The following is a 23885-nucleotide window of genomic DNA, read 5'->3' on the forward strand; positions in this document are numbered from 1 at the left end:
ACTAAATCTTCATGTTCAAAATCTGTTAGCCAACTCCAAAATAAGAAACATACTCCGAGTCCTTGTCCCACTCCAATAATACCTACAAAAGACGAGTCGTTTAGAACCGAAAGAAATTATCCAGTCTACGAAGTAACAACAAATTCACAGAAAAGATACTTACCTCATGTTAGTCTCAATACCCAAGTCAATCAACAACCGCTTATATTTCTTGTCGATACAGGTTCCTGCGTAAGTTTGATAAAGAAAACCTCGATCACGTCCATGCCAAATCTCGTAAATGATATAATACAACTCAAGGGGATAAATTCCAACAACGAAACCGTACCTACTTTAGGTCATTTTCAACTTCAATTATTTGTAGGCATTGACACAGATCTCGCTTATCGATTCCACGTTGTAGAGAAAATAGATTTAGGTTATGACGGGATAATAGGTACCGATTTTCTCAATGATTTAGATGGCATTATAGATTACAATTCCGATGTCCTAAAGATCCGGAACTTTACTATCAAAATTGATTATAGTCGCCCTGTGTATAAGATATTTCCCCGTAGTGAGACGATAATCGAATGCACTGTCTCCAACCCAGAACAGAAAGTTGGATTAATCTTAGATCAACACCTTTCAGACTCTCTCTTAATAGCCAATTGCATAGTTTCTGTAAAGAATAATAATCGAGTGAATATATCCGTAGTAAATACATCGGAGGAACTAATAACCTTAGATTCTGATATTAAAGTTAGAATACAACCCCTCCACGTTAATTCCTTCCAAGTAGACCCCGATATCACCTCTGCTAAATCGACAATTTCTCGTAGGGAAGAAGTACTAAATCTATTAAGAACTGATCACTTAAATGATGAAGAGAAAAACTCCTTAACCGATATTTGTTCGCAATATTTTGACATTTTTTATTTACCAGGCGACAAATTGACTACTACTGACCTTCTTAAACACGAAATAAATACACATCCCGCTGAGCCAATTAATGTGAAATCTTACCGTTTCCCGGAGATTCATAAAAAAGAAGTAGACAAACAGATTTCTAAAATGCTCTCACAAGATATCATTAAACCTTCAACTTCACCCTGGTCATTTCCAATTTGGATTGTACCTAAGAAATTAGACTCTTCAGGGGAGACCAAATGGCGCATCGTGATAGACTATCGAAGACTCAATGACATAACCGTAGGTGAAAGTTACCCAATTCCACAGATTAACGAGATTTTAGACCAACTAGGACAGAGTAAATATTTCACTACACTTGATCTTTGTTCTGGTTTTCACCAGATATCCATTTCAGGAAAAGATACCCCTAAAACAGCTTTCACTGTCCCTCAAGGACATTTCGAATTTAAACGTATGCCATTTGGGCTAAAGAATGCCCCTGCAACCTTCCAACGGCTTATGAATACTGCGCTAGCAGGATTACAGGGTATACATTGTTACGTCTACTTAGACGATATAGTCATCTATTCCCATGACCTAAATTCCCATTGTGACAAGCTTTGTAAGATTTTTAGTAAATTACGTCAACATAATTTAAAGTTACAACCAGACAAGTGCGAATTTCTACGTAGAGAGGTCGGATATTTGGGCCATGTAATCAGCGAAAACGGGGTTAGTCCTAACCCTGAAAAGGTTAAAGCCGTTTCCAAATTCCCAGTACCAAAGTGTCCTAAAGATGTGAAGTCATTTCTAGGACTTGTGTCATATTATCGCCGATTTATCCCAGACTTCTCAAAAACTGCTAAACCGTTAACCACTCTGCTTAAAAAAGATGTTTTGTTCAATTGGTCAATAGAACAACAAGCAGCCTTTGATGATTTAAAAAATAAACTAATTTCCGCTCCTATCCTCATTTACCCAGATTTCATGAATCCTTTTGTGCTAACATGTGACGCGTCCAATTATGCTATATCTGCGATACTATCCCAGGGCGAGATAGGTAAAGATCAACCCATTGCCTTTTCTTCAAGAACACTGAACAAAGCAGAAGTTAATTACTCGACAACAGAAAAGGAATGTCTCGCTATCGTGTTTGGAACAAAGACTTTTAGACCATATCTTTACGGACACAAATTTACCATCGTCACTGACCATAGGCCCCTAAAATGGCTTTTTAACTGCAAAGACCCTGGCTCCCGGTTAGTTAGGTGGCGGCTAAAGTTAGAGGAATTTGATTATAAAATTGAGTATAAAAAGGGTAAGATAAATAGCAATGCCGACGCACTCTCTCGTTTCCCGGTAAATCCGATACAAAATCCTTTTGATGATCCCATTCCTTCTACTTCCAGGCAAAGTCAGCCTTTCAGTCCAATAACCCTTGAAGATCTCGGTGAAATACCACTAATCCCTATTGACTCTGACAGCTTACCATCCGTAGATCTCCTTGATAATGAGGACCTTTTAACAGACCTCTTGAACCCCGAGGATAAAAAACATTCACCTCGAATTAATGATCCTTTAAATCCACAAATTACTCAGAATCCCGAAGAAATTGCAAATCCATCCTTACCAATTCCTGCGTCACCCGTTCCCACTAATGAGAGTTATTCTAGCTTTCTGAAAGCAATATCTAATAAATCCTTTAATAGTAATGCTAGAATACAGGAATACAATGACAATATCCTCAAAACTAGTAGTAAATATATATTTATACCCACCTCAATAGACCTCGACGAATCAAATCCATACGTAGAACAAATCTTAAGTGAAATTCAAGATCCATCTGAAATCTTACAAAAAGAAAGAACACTGTACACTTGTCTTTCCTTTGAACTTAACGGGAAATATATCTACTTCCTTTTCACCAAAGTCTATCATTTCGATAGCTGTACTTACGAAGAAATTTTCAAAAGCCTTCTTTATACTAAGTCTATACTACCCCTTTCAACCACATCTTCCACAGAACACGAAACTCAAGTAGCCTATACTGACTTTCGTAATAGCTTCGATAAACACACCTGGTCCAGAATTTACAATATGTTCTCTTATATTTTCACAAATACCAACATAGAAATTAAGATATACCACGACCGCCTCATATATCCTTCACTTTCAGAAATACGTAAAATATTACATGACAACCATGATATACCTATAGCAGGTCATCTCGGAACCGCACGTATGCTAAATAGAATAAAAGAAAAATACTATTGGAAAAACATGCGTTCAGATGTGGAAACCTATATAAAGAATTGTTCAATGTGCCAAAGTAATAAAGCCCTTAGACAGACGAATCGCGCACCCATGCAAATAACGACTACCTCTACAAAACCTTTTGAGCGTATTGGTATGGATCTAGTCGGTCCTCTGCCCGAGGCAGGTCTTCAATCTCTTAAATACATCCTAACCATGCAAGACGACCTTACTAAATTCTCCTTTGCGTATCCCATTGCCAACGCCACTTCCGAAGACACATTCGAATGCCTTGTTCATTTTATATCACTATTTGGAATACCTAGGATGATTTTGACAGACCAAGGCACCAACTTCACTGCAGAATTATTTAAGAAAACATGCGAATTCCTTAAAATAAAACAAATTTGGTCCTCACCTTATCACCCACAGACTCAAGGTGCTCTAGAAAGAAGCCATTCGACGCTCAAAGAGTATTTGAAATCCTATGTTAACGAGAATCACACAAATTGGCATAAATATGTTTTTACTGCAATGTTATCGTATAACACGTCTGTCCACGCATCCACAAACTTTACTCCCTATGAACTCCTCTTCGGTCATAAGGCATATATTCCTGATTCCGTCTACGAACAACCACCTGATGTAACTTATCCTGAATATATAAAATTCCTTCATCATAGACTTAAATTATCCAGGGAAAAAGCAACCGAAAATATTATTAGATCTAAGGAAAGGTCTAAAAACTATTACGATAATCATTCACGGCCAGTTAGATATCAAGTAGGCGATTATGTTTACCTTAAGAACCACGTGCGACTACGAAAGGCTTTGTCACCCATATGGAAGGGACCGTATAAGGTAGTAAAAATTAATGGACGAAATAGCCTTACCTTACTTATAAACCGACGCCATGTTACTCATCACTATGATGAGGTTAAGCTCGCACCTAGGCCCAGTTCGCCAGATCAGTAAATACTAAAGTAATAACTATTTATTAGGTCCTTAAATTGTAAGCCCCTAGTGCTAATAAGCTTCGATAAGTTAGTCTAATATTTTCTATTCCTCTTTCAGCAATTCCTCCATGGCCCAACAATTCATCGAACAGATGATTAATAGCCCCGGAATTTACTTCGATCCCGTGGGCTCCCTGAATCAAATTGATAGTTATTTAAGCGTCGTAGTCCCTATAGATATCTCATATATAAAACCTCACTTAATAAATTTACAACGTAGTATAAGTTATTCTAAATTAATTTGCGAAGAGAGTTTAGTGTTTAATTCTTTAGAATGTAAAAATTTATTTCAACCTATATTAATTCAATATGAAGATATGACTCGCTATAGTGAAGCCATACCAAATCTTGCCTCACATCACTCAGCAAAAAGGAGCGCTTTACTAGGTGTTATAGGTACTATCTCTAAGAAATTATTTGGCACCATGGACGAAGAAGATGCTATACGCTATGATAGCGCAGTTAGGGAAATTCAATCAGACGAAAAGAAAATAGCGTCTTTTGTAAAGGAAAATATTATAGTTACGACATCAGCCTTAAAGACATTCAATAAATCGATTAGTATCGTAGAATCAAATCAACATGAAATTTCAGTCGCACTAAGTGCTCTCCGCACGGCCGTTGAAAATATTACGATTGAATCCCGTGAATTAAAAATTCAATCTCGTGTCCTAGAACTCGTATCAATGATAGGAAATAACCTCTTGACTATATCTTTCAAAATACAAGATCTGGTGGAATCAATTATGTTCAGTAAGTCCAACGCGCTACATCCCGGAATACTAACTCCTAAAGAACTCTATACAGAGTTGATTAATAATTACCGTTTTATTCCACCAACTAAAAAATTTCCAACACTTCTAAGTCTTGAAAATATTCATATTATCTTAAATATCTCTACTATATCGGGATACATGACAAAGAACGAGTTAGTTTTCGTCCTTCATATTCCATTACTAAGCCCCATCGATTTCCTATTGTATCATAACTTACCATATCCAACGCCACATAATGTGGAAAACCCTACCTCTTATTCTACTATTATACCATCCTCTAAGTACATTGGCCTGAGTAACGACAAATCTCTTTATTGTAAAGTAGATGAACTCCAAAATTGTAAAGTAATTAATAGAGATACTTACATCTGCGATGACGTCATATCACGCTCTACTTTCACAACTCCTATCTGTGAAACAGACATAATTACTAAGGCACTTACCTATATTCCTGAAACGTGTAAGACGAAATTCTTCCATGGCCATTTTGAAATTTGGCAGCCTTTACAACAAAATAGATGGTTATTTATATTGTCTGAGAAAAGTAAATTAAGTATAATATATAATTTAACGCAAACTGTAGAATTAGAAATAAGCGGAAGCGGAATCTTACACTTACCTGCCGGTAGTGTTGCATATTGTAAGGATTCCAAACTTATAGCTAAGGACTATCCTGTTAGTATTCTTAAGCCTTTAAAAATAAGATTAGCTATACTAAATGACTCCTGTTGTAACATAGATAGTTATTCAAATATAAGTACTCAATTACCCACTGTTAATTTAAAGAATATTGATCTAGATTCAATTATCTATGGTAAAGAAAATGTCTTCAAAGATTTAGATAAGTTAGTAAATAAGGAAAATATTGTTCTATATGAAAACTCTTATAATATAATTTTAATTGTTGTAGTAATCTTAATTTTAAGTTACATTATATTTAAAATCTGTAAATGCACTAATGTTTATAGGAGATTCCCATTTAAACATAAGAATGTATCCGTTCCAGACCCCATCTCTAATTCCGTTCTAGATGAAGTCGAAAGACGAAGTCCTGCTCCCCCATCACTTCGTATTAGCAAGGATTAAATACCTTTTCCTTATCCTCGTAAACTATCCCCTTCAGGGTATAAGTTTACTCTTGATCGGGGGGTTGTTACGACTCCCCAATGCATCCTATATTGCTGACATACCCTAAGCCCTATCCTCGTCATCATTTCTTCCCATGCACAAACAACCTCTCATTTTCCCATCCAGCCAGTCGATCTCCTAGCTCCTGTCCGAACAGACGTGCTAATTTTTAATACTATTTCCTTTGTATTTCTAAATCAATATATTTGTAATTGAATTCATTAAATCTTTTTTTTTAAAAAGATCTTATTATTGTTCTGTGTAACAGTACGCACCAAGAACGTGGCATAAGGGAACTTTTGTATTTTGTAAAATTATAACTTTCTCAAATCAAGGGCGTAGAACGGAAGAGAAGAACTGGCAATAAACTCTCCGCCACTCTTTTTAATTGCCAAGTATTTTGTTTTACACAATGTTTTTAAGGAGCTGCAACCATTATACCATGTTCCACCTGACGTCTTAAGTTTAATAATCTATATATATAAAAAGAAAATGGTGTTCGTTTGAGGCTCTTTCACGCTTAAACCACTGATCGTATCGTTATTTATTTATTAAATTCCAACGTTCCTTTTTATTGCTGTTTTACTTTTATGAAAATTTATGCATACGGACTTCCTAGAACGTGAAAACGTCAACATCTGTCAAAAACTCGATTTACGAAATATTTCAATTTTCTTAGCGGGAAGTTAAAAAGAAGAATAATAAAAATATGAAAAAAAATAAAATAATGAAACATAAAATTTATTTTAATTCGTCCAGCAAAGCGGGCGCGAAACGGCTAGTAATAAAATAAATTAAAAACAAAGATTCGTCCTCCTATCTATTGAAATAGGAGCACGCACTTACATTCGCGTGGGAACAACACGCAAATGACGTCAGTTTGCTAACACCATATATTTTCACGATATACATATTTGGAAACATCACAGGAGTCGAAGATCTGGCAGCTACCTCGGACAAAGAATTAGTCTAGCAATTCAAAGGGGGAACGCTGCCAGTATCTTCGGAACCTTGCCTAAAGGGACTCCTTTTAATGATATATTTTAGTTCATGTTAAGTTTAGTAATTTATTTCAATGTATATTATTTTAATATTATAGTTAGTAATTAGTTAGTAGTTATGAAATATAAAGCATCTGTAATTATAGACATTAAGATGGTATATATAATACAAATAATATTAATTTCTGCATGTGATGAATATTTGGAAACCAATAATTGGCGCATTGTATTTAAATGGATTGGAAACTCACGAATAATAAAATGTTAATCTTCCAGATATACGAAGCAGAACAGTCAGAAGAATTGGCAGCTCATCAGCTAGATAAGACGGAGTTGCAGCCACAGGAAGGCTGGTACGAGCAGGACCCATTAGAAATTTTGCATCACATCAGGGAGTGTGCTGAGAACGCGATCGACCAACTCATTGAAATAGGTGGGTTAAATTTTATTTTGATTTTAAATTTCTAAATATAGTCTACACTCTATATAACGAAACTGAATGGACTGTGCATTTTATGTCGTAATAGAGAGTACTAAATCAGAATTATTTTACTACCCATATTTACAGTTTGTAAGTCGGTGAGCAACTAAGAATATTATAACGTATAGATAATCCGTGAATCCTATGCATGATGCCGACAGTCGAGTTTATTGCGGGCTAGGATAAAGTAACAAAAGAACACAGCTGCGCAGTTTTTACTAATTTTAACAAGAACAAAAAGTATTTTAAAATGCTATGTAGAGTGTATCATTGTATGGAAGGCAAGCTAAACCAACCAAAGCCAATTGATTTCGATGCTTTATAGAGTAAGTCGTTAAATCGATTGACGTTATATGGAGTTTACACTGTACATTGATCTTACAAGCGTATGGCGTGTCTTATACCTATAGTTCGTACGCGCTTATAGTATACCCAAAAAAAAACCTGTGCCCCATTTACGACTCTTGCCAATGTATTTTCTGGAATCTTTCAGTACTCCAAGTTGTTCATTATGTGCTATAAAGATTTATTTAATTGCCTTAAATCAGTCGTAAAAGTAGTAAGTTCTTAAAATATATATTTCTCAAAATATAAATATACTAGCGGCTATTTTTATTTTTTTATTATAAATTATTTATTGTTCGTTTTTAAAAGTTGCATTAACAATGTCCAACAATGTCCACTATGTCCAAGAGGGACTGGTGACTTGTAATAACAGGTTTTCCCAACCTTTTTCAAGCACCAGTCTCTCACAATAATAGCATTAAGTTTATTGTCAATAATGGCACACGTGTTAATGCAATTAACAATAACAAAGACGAGACGGCTGTTTATGACCTCAGGTGTCTTTCTTAGAAATTTCGGCACCTCAAAAGGATAGTTGTAAGCTGATTATAAAAACAATTACACTTAAGTATGTTGTTGATGTTATAAAGAGTGAATTAATGTATGGGTTTTATGGTAAACCAAACAAATGTAACAATTTTTACGTTATAGAGAGATTGTCGTTATAACGAAAGACGTTTTCACAGATACAGACTGTATATATTTATGTGTTTTTTATTGTATCGCTTCCAGTACAACAGCACTTAGATGATGTCCTAATATTGTTTTTTATTTAGTGGTACTACGAGCACTCGAGTTATGTAAATGATATAATAAATTTATTTCTGATAAGTTTCATAAAATATCAGCAATTTTGATAAAATAATACAGAATAAGCAAAGCAAGCAAATTTGCTTCTAAATCAAAACATTTTTATGTAAAAATATTTTTTAAAGATAATTTTATTATTCAAACACTATCATTTCTGAAAACGCAAACGCTGTGATGTAGATAATTATAAGTTTTCTTCGATATTCAGGGGAGCGGAAAAATCTTGATTTGGTATCTTTGATCTTCCGAAGTTAACGGATGTAATATAATATATTTTATAATTTTGTTTATTATTTTATTAGTTCTTTATATTATTCATAAAAAGCTTACGTCATATTATTATATTGTTACACACATTCGTTTTATATTGTGGTATTGTGTTTTATAAAGTATATAAATTTATATTACTATGTCTGACTTGTCTTTATTCTGCATATTAAAGTTTCGCATTTCTCGCAATTTCCCACAATTTTCTATTCGAATTTCTTCATTAACCTGAAATAGATCCATATTACAGATATGACTACGAAATTATTAACTGTGCTGTTTTGTTGTGTTCTGTGCGATATAAGAAAAAAAAAACAAATGTTCGCCCGCCTTTTATCCACAGATGACTTTATTCATTCCATGTAAAGGTGGTATGATTGCATCTCCTTGCAACCAACTTGAAAAATAAAAAAAAAGAGTTTGTAGCCAGTTCGTCTCGTTCTTTGATTGGTTTTTGAACTGTGAATTATTATATACATAGAAAAAAAATTACGTTTATAGGTAACTCTATAATAAGACTATTTTTTTAGGTTATTCCAAAGAAGATTTAGTTTCAATTGGTATTACAAATCAGAGAGAGACAACGATTGCTTGGGATAAATTCACCGGTGAACCACTCCATCCTGCCATAGGTAATATACGTAATTTAGAGATGTTATATATTTTGTCCTTTGGTCACAATATTCAATAAATACTATGAAATAATACGCAATAAATATTCAATAAATACTATAAAAAGTTTAGGCTCCAATGAGTACTAAAACTACAGCAACATATTTTGCGATTTATTTTTATTTATCTCCAATGCACAAATATATACAGTATTTACAATATTCTTAATCTACATAATAATTAAACATAAATAGAAAATTAAAACACATTTAAAAAGTTTGGTCCCTGTGGCAGTGTATTTTTAACGCTGGCAGCATTTCCTCGGTGTATTGCGATACTTATTCGTTGAGAGAGGAAATCACCAGCTCTGGGGTCACCGGTACTAGAAGTAAAATTGTTGTGCGAATTATCATTTTTAAGTGTATTTTCATGTATAATACTGGAAAAAGTAAATAAAAACTTTTTTTGACTTCAGCATGGAACGACATACGCACAGACAGCACAGTCGATGCAATACTAGCGAAAGTGCCGGATAGGAACAAGAATTATCTAAAAAACATATGCGGTCTACCTATCAGCCCCTATTTCAGCGCTCTCAAGATGCGGTGGTTGAAGGATAACATAAAAGCCGTGAGACGAGCCAGTAGGGATAAGCGGCTTATGTTCGGTACTGTTGACTCGTGGATTGTATGGGTGAGTATGTTTTATTATTTGTATGGATAAAGTCGTAAAAATAATATCTATTAATTTTTTCAGGAAAAATAAAAAAAGGTATTATTACTAGGATACTAAGTAAATTACATACACAAATATATATCAAATGAAAGCTATTTAAATAGAGGAATTAAAAATTGTTGTTATGTATTTAGTGTAAATAGTTAAAACATAACTTACAGTAATTTATCTAACTAGCAGAGCAAAGGCGTTTTACGAATGTTTCATTGTTTAAACATAAATACAGATTACACAGTAATTGTTAACTGTTTTTAAACTGTCGCATTAACTTTTAAGATTATTTGTTAGAATTACAATCTAAATTAAAACTAAAATTTGCAAAATTTAAAAACAACAAAACAGTCGTAATAGTGCTTTACGACTTGGTTCACGTAGCGATGTGTTACACCCGTAAAAGATTAGTATGGAATATCTTAAATGTTAAGGTAGTATAGTACCTATATTAATAGACAAGATCCGGCGTAATTAAAAACTCAATTAAATACTTGATTCACTTCTTTTACTTCTTTGGTTTTATATAAAGTGTATCAAAGTCGTAGAATGCCCGTGCCACAGCAAGTTTTATAATTCCATTCCCTACTCCGACGACCATCATCCCACTTCGGGCGGATGTACTGAAATATGGCTGTTATGCGCTCTTATGTTGAGATTCTTGATAAATGTAAAAAAAAACGTATAGAATAAATACTAGGAGAAATATTTATGAAAAATGTTACGTCAGAACTAAGATTTCTTATATTTTACGTAGTCCTTAGCTTGTCCAACTCATGGTAGAGCAATAATTGAAATAATTAATATTAATTAAATTTTCAATTTCGAACATGTTTTACGTATAATTAACTAACAAATTAACTAACAACCGAATATTTTAGAACCTCACCGGCGGTCCACGCGGAGGTCTGCATATAACCGACGTAACGAACGCGTCTAGGACTTTGCTGATGAACTTGGAGACTTTGAATTGGGACCCTATGTTGTGTAGGTGAGTTTGAAATTGATAAATTGTTTTTCCAGAACATGTCCTTATTCAAATAATCTTTCCATAAAAAGCTTGCTCAGTTCAAAGAATAATTGAAAACCGATGCTCAAATTGGCGCTTAGCAACATATTTTACGATTTATTTTTATTTATTTCCAAAACACAAATATATACAGTATTTACAATACTCTTAATCTACATAGTAATAATAATAATTAAAAATAAATAGAAAATTTAAACACATTAAAAAAGTTTGGTCCCTGTGGCCGTGTACCTTTAACGCTGGCAGCATTTCCTCGCTGTATTGCGATACTTATTCGTTGAGTGAGAAAAGCACCAGCTCTGGGGTCACCGGTACTATCTACCAGGCGCCAACTTTGATCTTTAATTAGCGCCTGTGCACTTGATTCCCACGGTCCAAGTGTCTACTCCAAAGGGAACAAAATCAAAGTTGGAGGAAAAACTCTTATTGGAGTCGTATAGATAGATAGATATTTTAAAGGATAAGATTTAAGATGTTTTAATTTTTTTTTAAACGTGAATTAAAAATGTATGTTGTTTTCAGATTATTTGGCATCCATAGAGAGTCTCTACCACAAATTAGAAGCAGCTCGGAAATATATGGAATAGTTAGGGATGGATCAGTTCTAGATGGCATTCGGATATCCGGGGTAAGCATAATTTGTAGTTTAAACATATCGTAATTTTTAAATTATAACAGTGTGCAAACAATTTAAAAAAATCCCCTTTCATTAATATATCAAATAGCTATTTATTGTTTAGGATTATTAATTAGCTTTTTTACGTTTAGGAATAAGACCAGTACGTGTAAAGAAAATACATTAAAACGTCGGTTAAAAAAATTCCATATTTTTCAATTATTTATTTTTAATGTGAAAACTTGCATCTGCACTATAGGGGGAAGGGGGTCTTAGATTTTCTTATTTGATGATTACGTCAACAGTAATTATTTACTTTTTTACACATATTAGTTATTACCCACACATTGTCTATGCTTGAAAACGAATTGCATTTTCGAGGATTCCTACAAAAAATCTTTTTGAGAGCTTTGTTTCTTTTGCTGACAAAAAGAGTGAGGGGGGGGGGGGGGGGAAATTGCTGTAAATCTGCTTACGTAATACTTGAACGGCCCCTAAATCTTATTTACTACTCATTTCTTTTACAAAAATTATGTACTTAATGTTTTCATAACAAAATTACGTTCGGACTATAATGACGTAACAGTCTTGTCAACAGATAATCCCGGTCTGCACAGGTAAGATCAAATGTGTTAATACTTTATCTATCTATTGTAGATACTAGGCAACCAGCAAGCAGCGCTGGTGGGTCAAAACTGCCTTCAAGCCGGTCAAGCGAAGAACACGTATAGGAGCGGGTGCTTCCTCTTATACAACACTGGTACACGACGGGTGCAATCGACACATGGGTTGCTGACAACTGTTGCTTACAAGTTGGGACCAAATGCGCCTGCAGTTTACGCCTTGGAAGGTAAGATATTATTCTGGTCAAAAAACTCGCTCTAAGATTTCTTCTAAGTCTGAAACTTACCTCTTGATATCAGTCTTTAGTAGACAAACACAGTCTTTAATATATATCATATCATACTAGGTCTGCCTGGAAGAAATCCATAGCCATCTTGAATTTTTTTTAATACAAAATTTTTCACAATCTAAGTAGTTTTCCTTTGATGGATACTAAACCATGTTTTACTCTGACAAACATTATTGACACATTGAAAATTATGAATTTTAATTTTTTCGAAATAAAATTAAATGGTATCAATTAAAAATTTTACTGCATTCACAGAACACGTATACAAAATTCTAAGTTGATCTAGATTTCTGTCAAAAACGTCGAACATTTAACAGATTTTCAGATTTAAGATCGATAGAAAAAACATGTTTTTTTTTATATTCAAGCCGTTAATTTGGTAATTGTATAAGTGTAGATTGTTACTTGTAATTTTATTTTTGAAATGTTTTCATAATAGGGTTACCTAGAAGAGATCGCTTGTTAGCGTCTGTAAATAAATTAATAAAAAAATAATGTGTTCCAGGCTCGATAGCAGTAGCTGGTGGTGCGATGAAGTTCCTTCGGGATAATCTTAAATTGATTAAGGACGTGGCCCAAGATACGGAGCATATAGCGGGACAAGTTTTCTCGACGGGGGATGTGTATTTTGTACCCGCGTTTAGTGGGTTGTATGCGCCCTATTGGAGGAAGGATGCTAGAGGGTACCATTTATATTATTTTTCAGTTTTTTTTTAAATTTGTGTCTTATTCATCGTAAAGGGTTATGTATTTATCATTGAGACGTGTATTACAAACTAATTAACTCTGCATACATAGTTTCAACTAAACTGATAACAGTCAGTAATACTTTTTACTGTTTTAGAATCTTAAAAAATGTATACATTTTTAAATATTTGATGCGATATGTTTCTCTTATTTTAAATTTTTTTTTAAACAAACCATGTAAAAATGGGTAAATATTTTTTTAGAATAATCTGTGGTCTCACTGCATTCACTACAAAGAATCACATCATTCGCGCTGCCCTGGAAGCCGTCTGTTTTCAGACTAGGTGAGTTTTTAAATAAGAAACTTCAAAAACCCCTAAAATTTATCTGATATGAAAAATATAAAATACAGTGTAAACTCCATGTAACATCCCTCTATTTTACGACGAATTCCCTAAAGCGTGGAATACAATTGGCTTTGGTTGGTTTAGCTTGTCTACCATACAATGATACACTCTACATAGCATGATACCCACTCTCAATTACGACAAAAATTGAGTAATAAAGTACTTTTTAAGTTGCTAGCATTTGTAAAAACTGCGCAGCTGTGTACGACCTTTTGTCCCGAAATTCGTTCTTTTGTTTACAAGTTGGGAATCCTTGCACGTGTAGACTGTTGTTGACTATGACTAATAAGTAGGAGTAGGATTATCCGTTTTTCTTCTCTTCATTTTCACACAGTACCTTCACTGTGCATTTTATGGCGTTAAATGAAGTCGTTATATAGAGTTTACACTGTATCTTAAAATTCTCTTAATAGTCCAAGATAAATAAGAAATCTTGTTATTTAATACATTGGTGCATTAAGAACATATTTTGGAATTTTATAGATAATATTTATCACGATTATTTGGAAAAAATACATGGCGTTGTGTTTGTGGATTCTGTGAAAAGTGTATTTTACACTCTAGAGAGGTGATGCGCAATATCTTGTTTGCCCAAAATGGAAAAATAACCGTATAACTTTATTATTTTTATTATATAACTAGCCCCCGCGAAATTCATTTCGCCTTTTTTTATTAACCTACCTTATTAGTAGCTACATTACCAACATATGGAACATTTTGTTATGCCAATAGAGACAGTTCGCTTTTTGGAATAAAAACCATGGTACAGAATAAAATTTACTTGAATTAGTCCAGCCCTCTGCGAGTTTTGAGCATCATATTTTTATTAATATATATGTATTGTTAATTCCCATTTTGTTTGCAACTGTATACGTTAAAACAACGTAAGTACGTATGATATGGTTTTTAATTCTGTATACGCGGTTCTTTGTCATGTCAATCTAAAAACTGTTCTATCAGCAACATCACTGCAATTTGATTGCGTTTTAAGCTATTTGAGATAGGTTTAGGAAAGACAGTAAAGGAATATAAAGTCAAAGTCAAAAATTACTTCCATAGGTTTTTAAAAATTCGGTTATTCGGACTCTAGGAGCATTGTTCGTATAGACGCTTGCGTGTGCGACTCTCAACCCAGAAATTTTAATTTCTAAGTGCGCATTTAACACTCGCTCTCTACGGTAAACGTAAACGTCGTGGGAAATTGTCTTTGACCGAAAAATTTACAGCGTATGTAGGGCATGGAAGGCTTACCATCTTACTATTAAGAATAATACAGAAATCTGAGGTTGTAGCGCCAGTATTTTTTTTTATAAAGGACTGACGCTGCCCATAGACTATATACTATCCACACATCATATACTATGGTTCATAGACTATATCATATTTGAACTGTAGATACATTTTCCAGAGATATATTAGAAGCCATGAACAAAGATTGTGGTATGCCGCTGTCAAAGCTCAATGTTGACGGGAAAATGACGTCCAATGATTTATTAATGCAGTTGCAGACCGATCTTATTGGTATTCCTGTCAGTGAGTATTATTTCCAAGTGTATTTTATTTAAACGATAATTATAAAAGAAATATAAAACAATACATAATTATAAATATTTATTTTTACGCCAATCACGTGACACATAATCGATGACGCCTATCTAATACTGACACTTATACTTAACGAAATTTATAATAACTTCTGTAGGTTCTAAGATACTGACATTTTTGTGTTAAAATCTTTCAAATAGCGTAGTATAACTTGACACGACAAAAATTATTTTGGCCAGCGTTCAAAGCTAAATTATGACTTGAGATTTAGAATATATTTGTTTGTTCTTTCTTGTACTTATTAATACGTTATAAGTGTTATATTTTTTGTTGAGTTTGATTTACATTTATAATAACAGTTTTTATAGAATTACAAAGAAAATAACATTAATTAAATATAGTTTACAACTTTTGTGTTACCAGTGCGTGCACACACGTGGGACATGTCGGCGTTGGGCGTGGCTATAATGGCTGGAAATTCGGTTGGAGTTTGGAGTTGCGAGCGATGGAAGCAACATGCCACACCCACTGATACATTCCTTCCTACCACTACAGATGATGGTAAAGCTCAGTCTGAGCATTATTCATAATATTTTCCAACATTTGCTAAGATTTTTTATCCGCTTTTGGCCGCGTTGTGCGCTAAAGACTTTGTATACTTTCTTTATATGGGTTGTCCTGGGTTCTATTACTGTTTAGAAACTAGTTTAAATACACTATATATAAAGGTACCAAAAAAAGTAATGCAGTTTAATCTTCAACAGAAGAAATTTATAAAAATAGTATTGCATAATTTTTTTTTAAATTATATTATCCTTATTGCAGATCGTGACGCGAGATACACGAAATGGAAAATGGCCGTGCAACGCTCACTCGGATGGGCGACTACAAAGAAATCCATCGCAATGACAGGTCAGAAAAGAAAAAATAGTACCACACAAAGTTTTGACACAATTTCCCCGCCTTCCAGCCGAAAAGCGTCCATAGACAATCCCGCCACAGATGATGGTATAGACGAATTAATTCAAAATTCGGCTAGGAAATTCTCTATTTTTGTACCATTAAAGTCACCTCAAGATGAACATACGATACTAGATGACGCTGAGTATTTTATGAGCAAAAAGGAATGCGATTACGGCTTATGCCAATGTTGCCAGAGTAAAAGTAAATGTGGCGACACGGCGTGTCAGTGTTGCAAGAATAAAAAAAAGTTGCAAACTGACTGGACAACTATTGAGGAAATTATTGAAAATGATCCAGAAATAATTTTCGATTCTGATGATAACCCCATTGTTGTTGAGGCGAAACACGATATGCAAATGGACGCGGGGGTTTTAATAGCACGTATGAAAAGCCGAATGCATTTTGAGAGGCTTCCCGCCATTTTTAAAAATCTTTGTTCCAAACTGTCACATACGTCAGTGACATAACTGGTGATTTTTGGCGGTTTTTTGATACAAACTATAACTACTGATATTTCTTTCAATTGTAGTTTTAATTTCAATACTAGTATTATAAAGAGGGAAGATGTATATCACGAATAAACGCGCTTTATAAGACACCTTTTGCTGCGTACCACCACTATTTGGAACCATCTTTGTATCAGTATTTTTGAACCAATTCGACTTAGGGTCCTTCAAGATAAGGCGTACTAATTATTAAAAGGCCGGCAACACTTGCGAGTCTTCTAGGAGTGTACTCACACACTCATCCATGAGCGTTTATATCACTTAACATTTGGTTTTTCCTCCCGTCCGTTGTTCCCTTGTACTTTATATAAAATAAAATAAAATTACTCAATCGGTATCAAACATTTTTTTGACCAGCAACACACACTTTCTCTGAATAACAAATGTATTTCAAAAAAAAAAAAATTCTAGCCGAGGCAGGCTGCTAGTATTAGAAAATAGAAAGTTATTTAGAGTTAAAAATACCTTCTTATTTGTATTATGATTTTCTTAATTTGTTAAGATAATGTTACTTAACAGTATTAATAAGACTGGTACTAACTCGAGTTAATAAAAATATTATTATATCTGTTTAGTTTTTCTTTTAATAATCAATTTACCTGCATGTATTGGGATAATTATTAATGGATTACTGATGGACTTCAAAATATTTTTTACTACTGAATATTCTTAGAAGGGACAAAATAAAACATATGAAAACTTACATAACATAAATATCTAAAGGAAAGATAAGTACCTTTAATTTATTCCGTGTTAAATCTTATTTCCTCTTTTGTTTGTTTATGTTTTACATCAAAACAACCTGTAAGTTAAATAACATATTAAAAATCATGTATGCTTAACGCGTTTGTGCAAGGTGTGGGTTTTATACTCTATGGCAATGCTATACTATTGCCAGTTTTGTGTTATCTATGGTCAATTAATGTGCTTTAGTGAAAATGAAACTTCTTTTTTTTCAGAGGAAAGATACAGGCTGTTAGCCTCTATTCCCGCTACGGTTTACCTGATCGGTAGTTTTGCGATGCTAGTCGTATCTTCTATGCTCAAAAATAGGTGATAAGTTAGTAAATTATTTTGACATTTCCACTAAACCCGTTTGACATACCATTGTACTTATATTTGTGGTTTTTATAGTTTTAGATAAGCAAAAGATGATTTAATCAAAATGTTTTTAAAAGACCTTGTTTTTTTTAGTAAATTATTATATTACACCTAAAAATTCCTATGTGCGGCTTGTGATTTTTTTATTTTTAAGTTGATATTGTGTAAAGCTTGTAAATATTTTTACTTGGCTTAATGTATATTATGTGTAAAATCACCTATTTCTCAATCTACTAACAAAACTTTGTGCATTTATAATTTTTTTTTTGATTGAAGGATAGGTTTCAAGTTCCAAAATGTCATATATTAATTAAGTCGTTATATACTTTCGTATTTCACATATGGGCCATGTAAACTTACTTACTTGATTATCTTTAACACAGATTATTGTAATTCAGTCACTTGACACATTGTACAGTATTTTAAACAGGCAACACTTTTTAACTTTTACCACCACTACTAAATATTTGTTGTATCGGATACATTATAATGTTATTATTGCTAGTTTGAACTGGACAAATTTTGATTTTCTTTAAAACTGCTAGCAATTCTTATATTATATTATATCTAACAGTAAGACGATTTAATTGTGTATAATAAGTAATAACCAAAAAAGCCATTTCATGTTCATAATCTGATAGTGTACTAATTGACAAGTAGGAGTTTACGTTCACCGTCAAATTCAGAGTTTAGACTTAGCGCAACTTTGACTTCCGTATGTCAACTTCCAATACGCTTTTTAATATACTAAGCACTAAGTCTCGATCTTGAATGCCACCCCAAATTGGGTAGCTCCGAAATTTGTGTTTAAAGTATTTAATTTGTTATTTAATATTTATAAGTAATAAAGGAAACCGTTCAATCATCATGTAATCAATTTGTATTTTAAAGATCATTGTAGATTTCTAGGTTTTATTCATTAATATTCAAAAGACTTTTTAATTATACAAAATGACATTTATAATCAATTAATTATTAGTGGAAGTTACCCTATTGTGCATTCATAATATTTTACTTTATATGGCCAGTGATCAATTTTACTATAGTCAGGTAAAGACTATAGGTTACGTCAGTTTGACGTTGCGACTACGAGAACATCGTTGACGGTTGACATTACTGTTTTGGCGCCAAAAAAATTATCATTGAAGCAAGAACAAGTCCTGGTTGTATGGACGTCCTTTATGGAAAGTCCTTTGCCTTTCCCATTAGAGATAAATTAATATCATAATTATCATTGAAGCACACCCAAATATTGTAAAATTAATTTAAGTTTAATAGAAAACTATACCAATGCAATGTTATATACATGTTACTGATAAATAAGTGTATCAATATTTTACATTATACAACCATTTATGTGTAATATTGCCATTCCTATAAACGCATGTGAGAAATTTGGTCCACTTCCTAATAATATCTCATTCTCTTGTATGACTAAGTTAAAAATAATTTATTACGACTTTTATATTCATGTGCAATATTGCCTTGTCAAGTATTCCTGGGTCCATACATTTTTAAGGCATTTAGTATATAACAAGTAAGTTCCACTATGTGATATTATAATTTTCATTCGATTGTTTTTTATACTTATTAGATTCTTTGTTTTGATAATTTTACTGAATTATTTTTGTGGTTAATGAATGATGCAATCGGATCCAAGGAAGGATTAAGAATTCTATGCTATAATCACAGATTTATGTTTGAGTGATCATTTAAATATGAATTTTCTATTTGATTTAATTGTTATATAATGCTTAAATAAACGATTGTTGGTTATTTAATAGTTACAATTTTATTTCAAAGCCCTCATTTACCCCCCCGATTTTACCAAATAGATCCACAACTGAGTACCTAAAGCCGGGTCCACATTTGTAGCATTTCGGTGTATCGTATCTCCGTTGCGTGGCTTCGGCGCGTATCATGATCGTTAGTTTGGACGCAAAATGATACCCGTTTATGATACATGCCGTATCGGATACGGCCCGATCCGCACTAAGCGCGTATCTTGATACACCTCGTATCCGATACGCGTATCACGATCGGTGGTATGGACGTATTTTGATACTGTATCACGATACTGTATCGCGATACGATACTTGATACACCGCGAACCATCCTGTGTCGGTTTTTTCGCGATCATCAAAGGGAATACACAACATCAATGGGTGACATGCGAGTGAAATTTTTGTATTTTCCGCTGGTATGCTGAAATTTTAAATCTCGCATCAATGGTATTCCACCATGTTTGTTTCGGTTTCTAAACACTTCCAGCGCCTTCTACGTCTAGATTTAACTTTTTTTGAAATACTATTAATGATAATATAACAGGCGCTAGTCACCGCCAAACTGTGAGCAATTGATGACATGGCTAAACCGTTTGGGAACGAAGACATGACTGAACATTACGAGAAGGGAAAGGTGTACTGAAAGACACGCGCATCATGATACATCGGAAGAAAAGTGAAGCGTCTATATTTGTAAAGTTAAAGCCGATACACTGACATGATACAGCATTGTATGGACGCGTTTTTTACAAGATACGCCTTAAATATACGACATGGACAAAATGAGCGTCCATATTTATGATACAGATACTAGATACGATACGACTGATCGTGATACGTCAACATGCTACAAATGTGGACCCGGCTTAATACAATCCCGAGCGAGATCCCGATCCCGCAAGATTTCGTGACATTTTTCGAGTTCAATCCGAAGCAAAGCATAACGTGAAGAGATCTCGTAGGATTAACGAGATTAAGTGACAGTAGTATCAGATATTCTCTTCGATAAACAAGTATATCTCTGTGCATTGAATAAATGTAACCGCAGCGTTGTCATATTTGAAAATGCCTGTAATTATAAAGATCACTTGGAACACCGAACAGTTGAAAGGCGACGAAATGTTCCATTTGCGTAGCAAATATATATCTATCGTACGTAAAAAATAAAAATTTAATCAATCGCCTCCACTGCGGGCGGGTGATGAAAATAATAGCGCAACATAAAAGGAAATAAATTAAGATATTGTTCTTTAAAATAATATCATATGTGTTTTAGTTGTTCGATTTAAACAGTTGGTTTTCGAGACAAATCGAGATCATTTGAGATAAAATTATTCGAATATTTTATAAACTGAAAAAAGTCAGTCAAAAGTCAAAGTCAAAGACAAAATCACTTTAGATAGGCGTGACCCCCTAACATGACATTAGAAAAAAAAACTCTAAATCAATCTCGCTTTGTCACGTGAACATTTTCATACAAATTTGTTAGGCGTTAGTCGCATGTCGAAAAGTAATTTGTCTCAAGCTCCAGAAATCAGAATAGGTCCATCTGCCAAGTGCCAACATAAGTGCGAAATACGTCAAAGTCACGAGGCAGATATCAGCTGATTGCACATAAGTCATTTTAAAACCAAACCAAAATAAAAGTTTATAATATGTAAATAAAAAGTGTGTGAAATAAAATAGTATTTTTTTGTAAATTAAAACAAATCATTACTTTAGGTAAAATGAGTGCTTTAATAACGATAAATAGTTTACCCATTGAGACATTTATAGAAATTATTATCAAAATAGATGGCTACACTTTAATGAAGTGTAGAGAAGTGTGTAAAAAGTGGAAAGAGGCCATCGATAATACGGACATTCTCTGGCAAGAAGTTTGCCGAAAGGAATTTAAAAAATCGTCAAGAATAGCAAAGGAAAAAAGTGGGCATACACTGAGTTGGTATCATGTTTACAGAAATCTAAAACTGTGGTCAGACGTTTCTTCTTACGAAAACACCGTAAGAGAATTTTATAAATTCAATTTGCATGATCGCTCACATGTGTTAGGTATAAATTATGGTGTTTTACCACTGAAAGATGTAAAAGGAACAGTCTTTTACGACATGACCGATTTAAAATACATTCCTGTTGCATTACCAGAGAAAAACTACTTAAAAATAAGTAATAATGACCATGCCTCTGTAATCCAAGTTAAATTTGGGATTTATGTTCAAAGGACTTTAAAAGACCCTAATTATAATACTGAATATTACTTTAAAGCTGATAAATATGTCTTAAATGGGGATTTATTATTATTTTACAATAACAGAGATGTCTATAAATGTAATTTATTGCAAAAAGAGTTATCACCAAATTTAATACTGCACTGCAACTATGATATTAAAGAAATTCAATATTGTAATGCATACATATATCTATTCACTGATTGTGGTAAAATTCTAAAACTCGATCCCAATAATTCTGTGACAGAAAAAAAAATTAAATGCCCAGCAGAATGGATAGTACATATTAAGAATATAAATGCAATTGATGATAAAAATTTTATTTGCTATTCTAGAACCTTATTTAAAATAGAAACTGATGACTATCAACATTTATACCTTGATTTCCCCCCAATAACTGCTTTGTTTTTTTATATTGATATTGTATTAATCGGTCTAAGGGATGGAAGTATTCTTGTGTACAGATTATCCAGTCAAAAAAAAGCTATGAGGCCTGTGTTTGAAACATTAGCCAAGTTACCAGATGGAAAATTTGCTGTACAGCTAGATGTTTGTGAAAGAAGATCAGGACCTATGATTGTTGCAGCAACATTTTTTGAATTGTACATGATTGATGTTAAGTTTTTCCCTTGTGTAAGTATATTTTAACCTATGCATGTGTGTTCAATTTTCAATATGACCTTAATATTCTTACATTTATTTAAAAATAATAATTAAATTTTATCCCAGCACTTCTAGCTAATCCTTTGTGTAATAATATTTTATCTTAACTTTAAAAAAACATGTATGATGTACCTTATTTAAGCTATGACCATTATTTTATACAACATACATACAACTACATACATAATAACAACAAATTTTTGTTAACAGGAGACAACAGTAAAAAATACTTTTACAAACAATAAACTAAACATGTACAAAAGGTTAAGACGTCTTAAAGAAAGGTTGCAATAAACATAGCAACAGCAGGTGTTCATATTGTATAAGAATATAGATAAAAAGGATTATCCACATTGCTTAATTGCAATGCCGTCATATTTAGGTGTTTTCATTTGTATTTAGGTAGATTTAATGATAAATAATAACATAGTATATTTTAAATTGTTTATAGTTTTTCACAAAGTTCTTTGTGAAGTTAGAGATACATAATATTAGCTAGTTAATTTAAAGCAATTATTGTTAATAATGTATTAGGTATTTATAGCCAAACTAGTCACTAATATAACAAATTACGTATTGTGTGTTATTTTATATAAACATTTCAAACATTTCCAAATAAATTTGTATTCCAAAAGATGTTATATTAATGTTTTTTTTAGCTATTACTTAGACGAAGCAAAGATATTTAAAAGTTAAGAATATAAATACAATTCCTCATTTAGTAGTAAGAACTATTTAAAATTTATTAACTTTAAAAAATGCCTAATGTTTATAAAAATATATTATGAACGTCTGGTTCGTTTTACTTTTAAAATTTTTTCGAATCCTATGACCTATCCCAAATTTGACAGGCGTAAAAAATATCTTTACGGTAACAACACAATTTTTTTTTCTAAAATTACGATAAACTATTTAACTTTATTTCACAATATTATTCTACTATACATTCGACATAAACCCCTTTGGTCTAATGTTATGCAAACGAAGACTTGTTTGGTATTTGTTAGTGATTCCACCACACATTCGCGAAACCCTCAGTGTGGAGGATACGGGTTTTACGTCTTTGTTTTTTTTTTACTCTTCGAAGTTGTTGAACAAAAACAAAAATGGTATTATAAGATATAACTATAAAAAAC

At 32.9% G+C, this 23885-nt stretch overlaps 2 protein-coding genes across 5 annotated transcripts in view; both read left to right on the forward strand.

Annotated features, from left to right (window-relative positions):
* The window catches only part of LOC125052739 (glycerol kinase-like), a 41553-nt gene extending 23227 nt beyond the window's left edge, over window positions 1–18326 (forward strand). For 3 of the 4 annotated variants that reach the window (XM_047653752.1, XM_047653750.1, XM_047653751.1), the window contains exons 3-13: window positions 7342–7498; window positions 9499–9600; window positions 10056–10273; window positions 11188–11297; window positions 11859–11964; window positions 12610–12802; window positions 13371–13548; window positions 13816–13896; window positions 15368–15492; window positions 15928–16065; window positions 16330–17539. In XM_047653752.1, the coding sequence (XP_047509708.1) occupies window positions 7342–7498; window positions 9499–9600; window positions 10056–10273; window positions 11188–11297; window positions 11859–11964; window positions 12610–12802; window positions 13371–13548; window positions 13816–13896; window positions 15368–15492; window positions 15928–16065; window positions 16330–16934 (2013 nt within the window). In that variant the 3' untranslated portion in view covers window positions 16935–17539. Of the gene's footprint in view, window positions 1–7341; window positions 7499–9498; window positions 9601–10055; window positions 10274–11187; window positions 11298–11858; window positions 11965–12609; window positions 12803–13370; window positions 13549–13815; window positions 13897–15367; window positions 15493–15927; window positions 16066–16329; window positions 17540–17932 lie in introns of those variants that run through there. The other variant, XM_047653753.1, reaches the window with a different exon arrangement.
* Window positions 18327–21305: 2979 nt separating this feature from the next.
* On the forward strand, window positions 21306–23349 carry LOC125052657. The gene is made up of 2 exons (XM_047653619.1): window positions 21306–22719; window positions 22960–23349. The coding sequence occupies exons 1-2, from the start codon at window positions 21586–21588 to the stop codon at window positions 23041–23043; spliced, it is 1218 nt and encodes a 405-aa protein (XP_047509575.1). The 5' UTR covers window positions 21306–21585; the 3' UTR covers window positions 23044–23349.
* Window positions 23350–23885: the final 536 nt, after the last annotated feature.

Source organism: Pieris napi, chromosome 9 (genome assembly GCF_905475465.1).
Source record: "Pieris napi chromosome 9, ilPieNapi1.2, whole genome shotgun sequence".
In the NCBI taxonomy this organism is placed as follows: Eukaryota; Metazoa; Arthropoda; class Insecta; order Lepidoptera; family Pieridae; genus Pieris; species Pieris napi.

Excerpts from the sequence above, each read along its gene's own strand:
- LOC125052657 (XM_047653619.1), top strand. The coding sequence starts at position 21,586 with ATGAGTGCTTTAATAACGATAAATAGTTTACCCATTGAGACATTTATA. Across the intron at positions 22,720-22,959 it reads ATGTTAAGTTTTTCCCTTGT|GAGACAACAGTAAAAAATAC; the intron begins GTAAGTATATTT and ends TTTTGTTAACAG.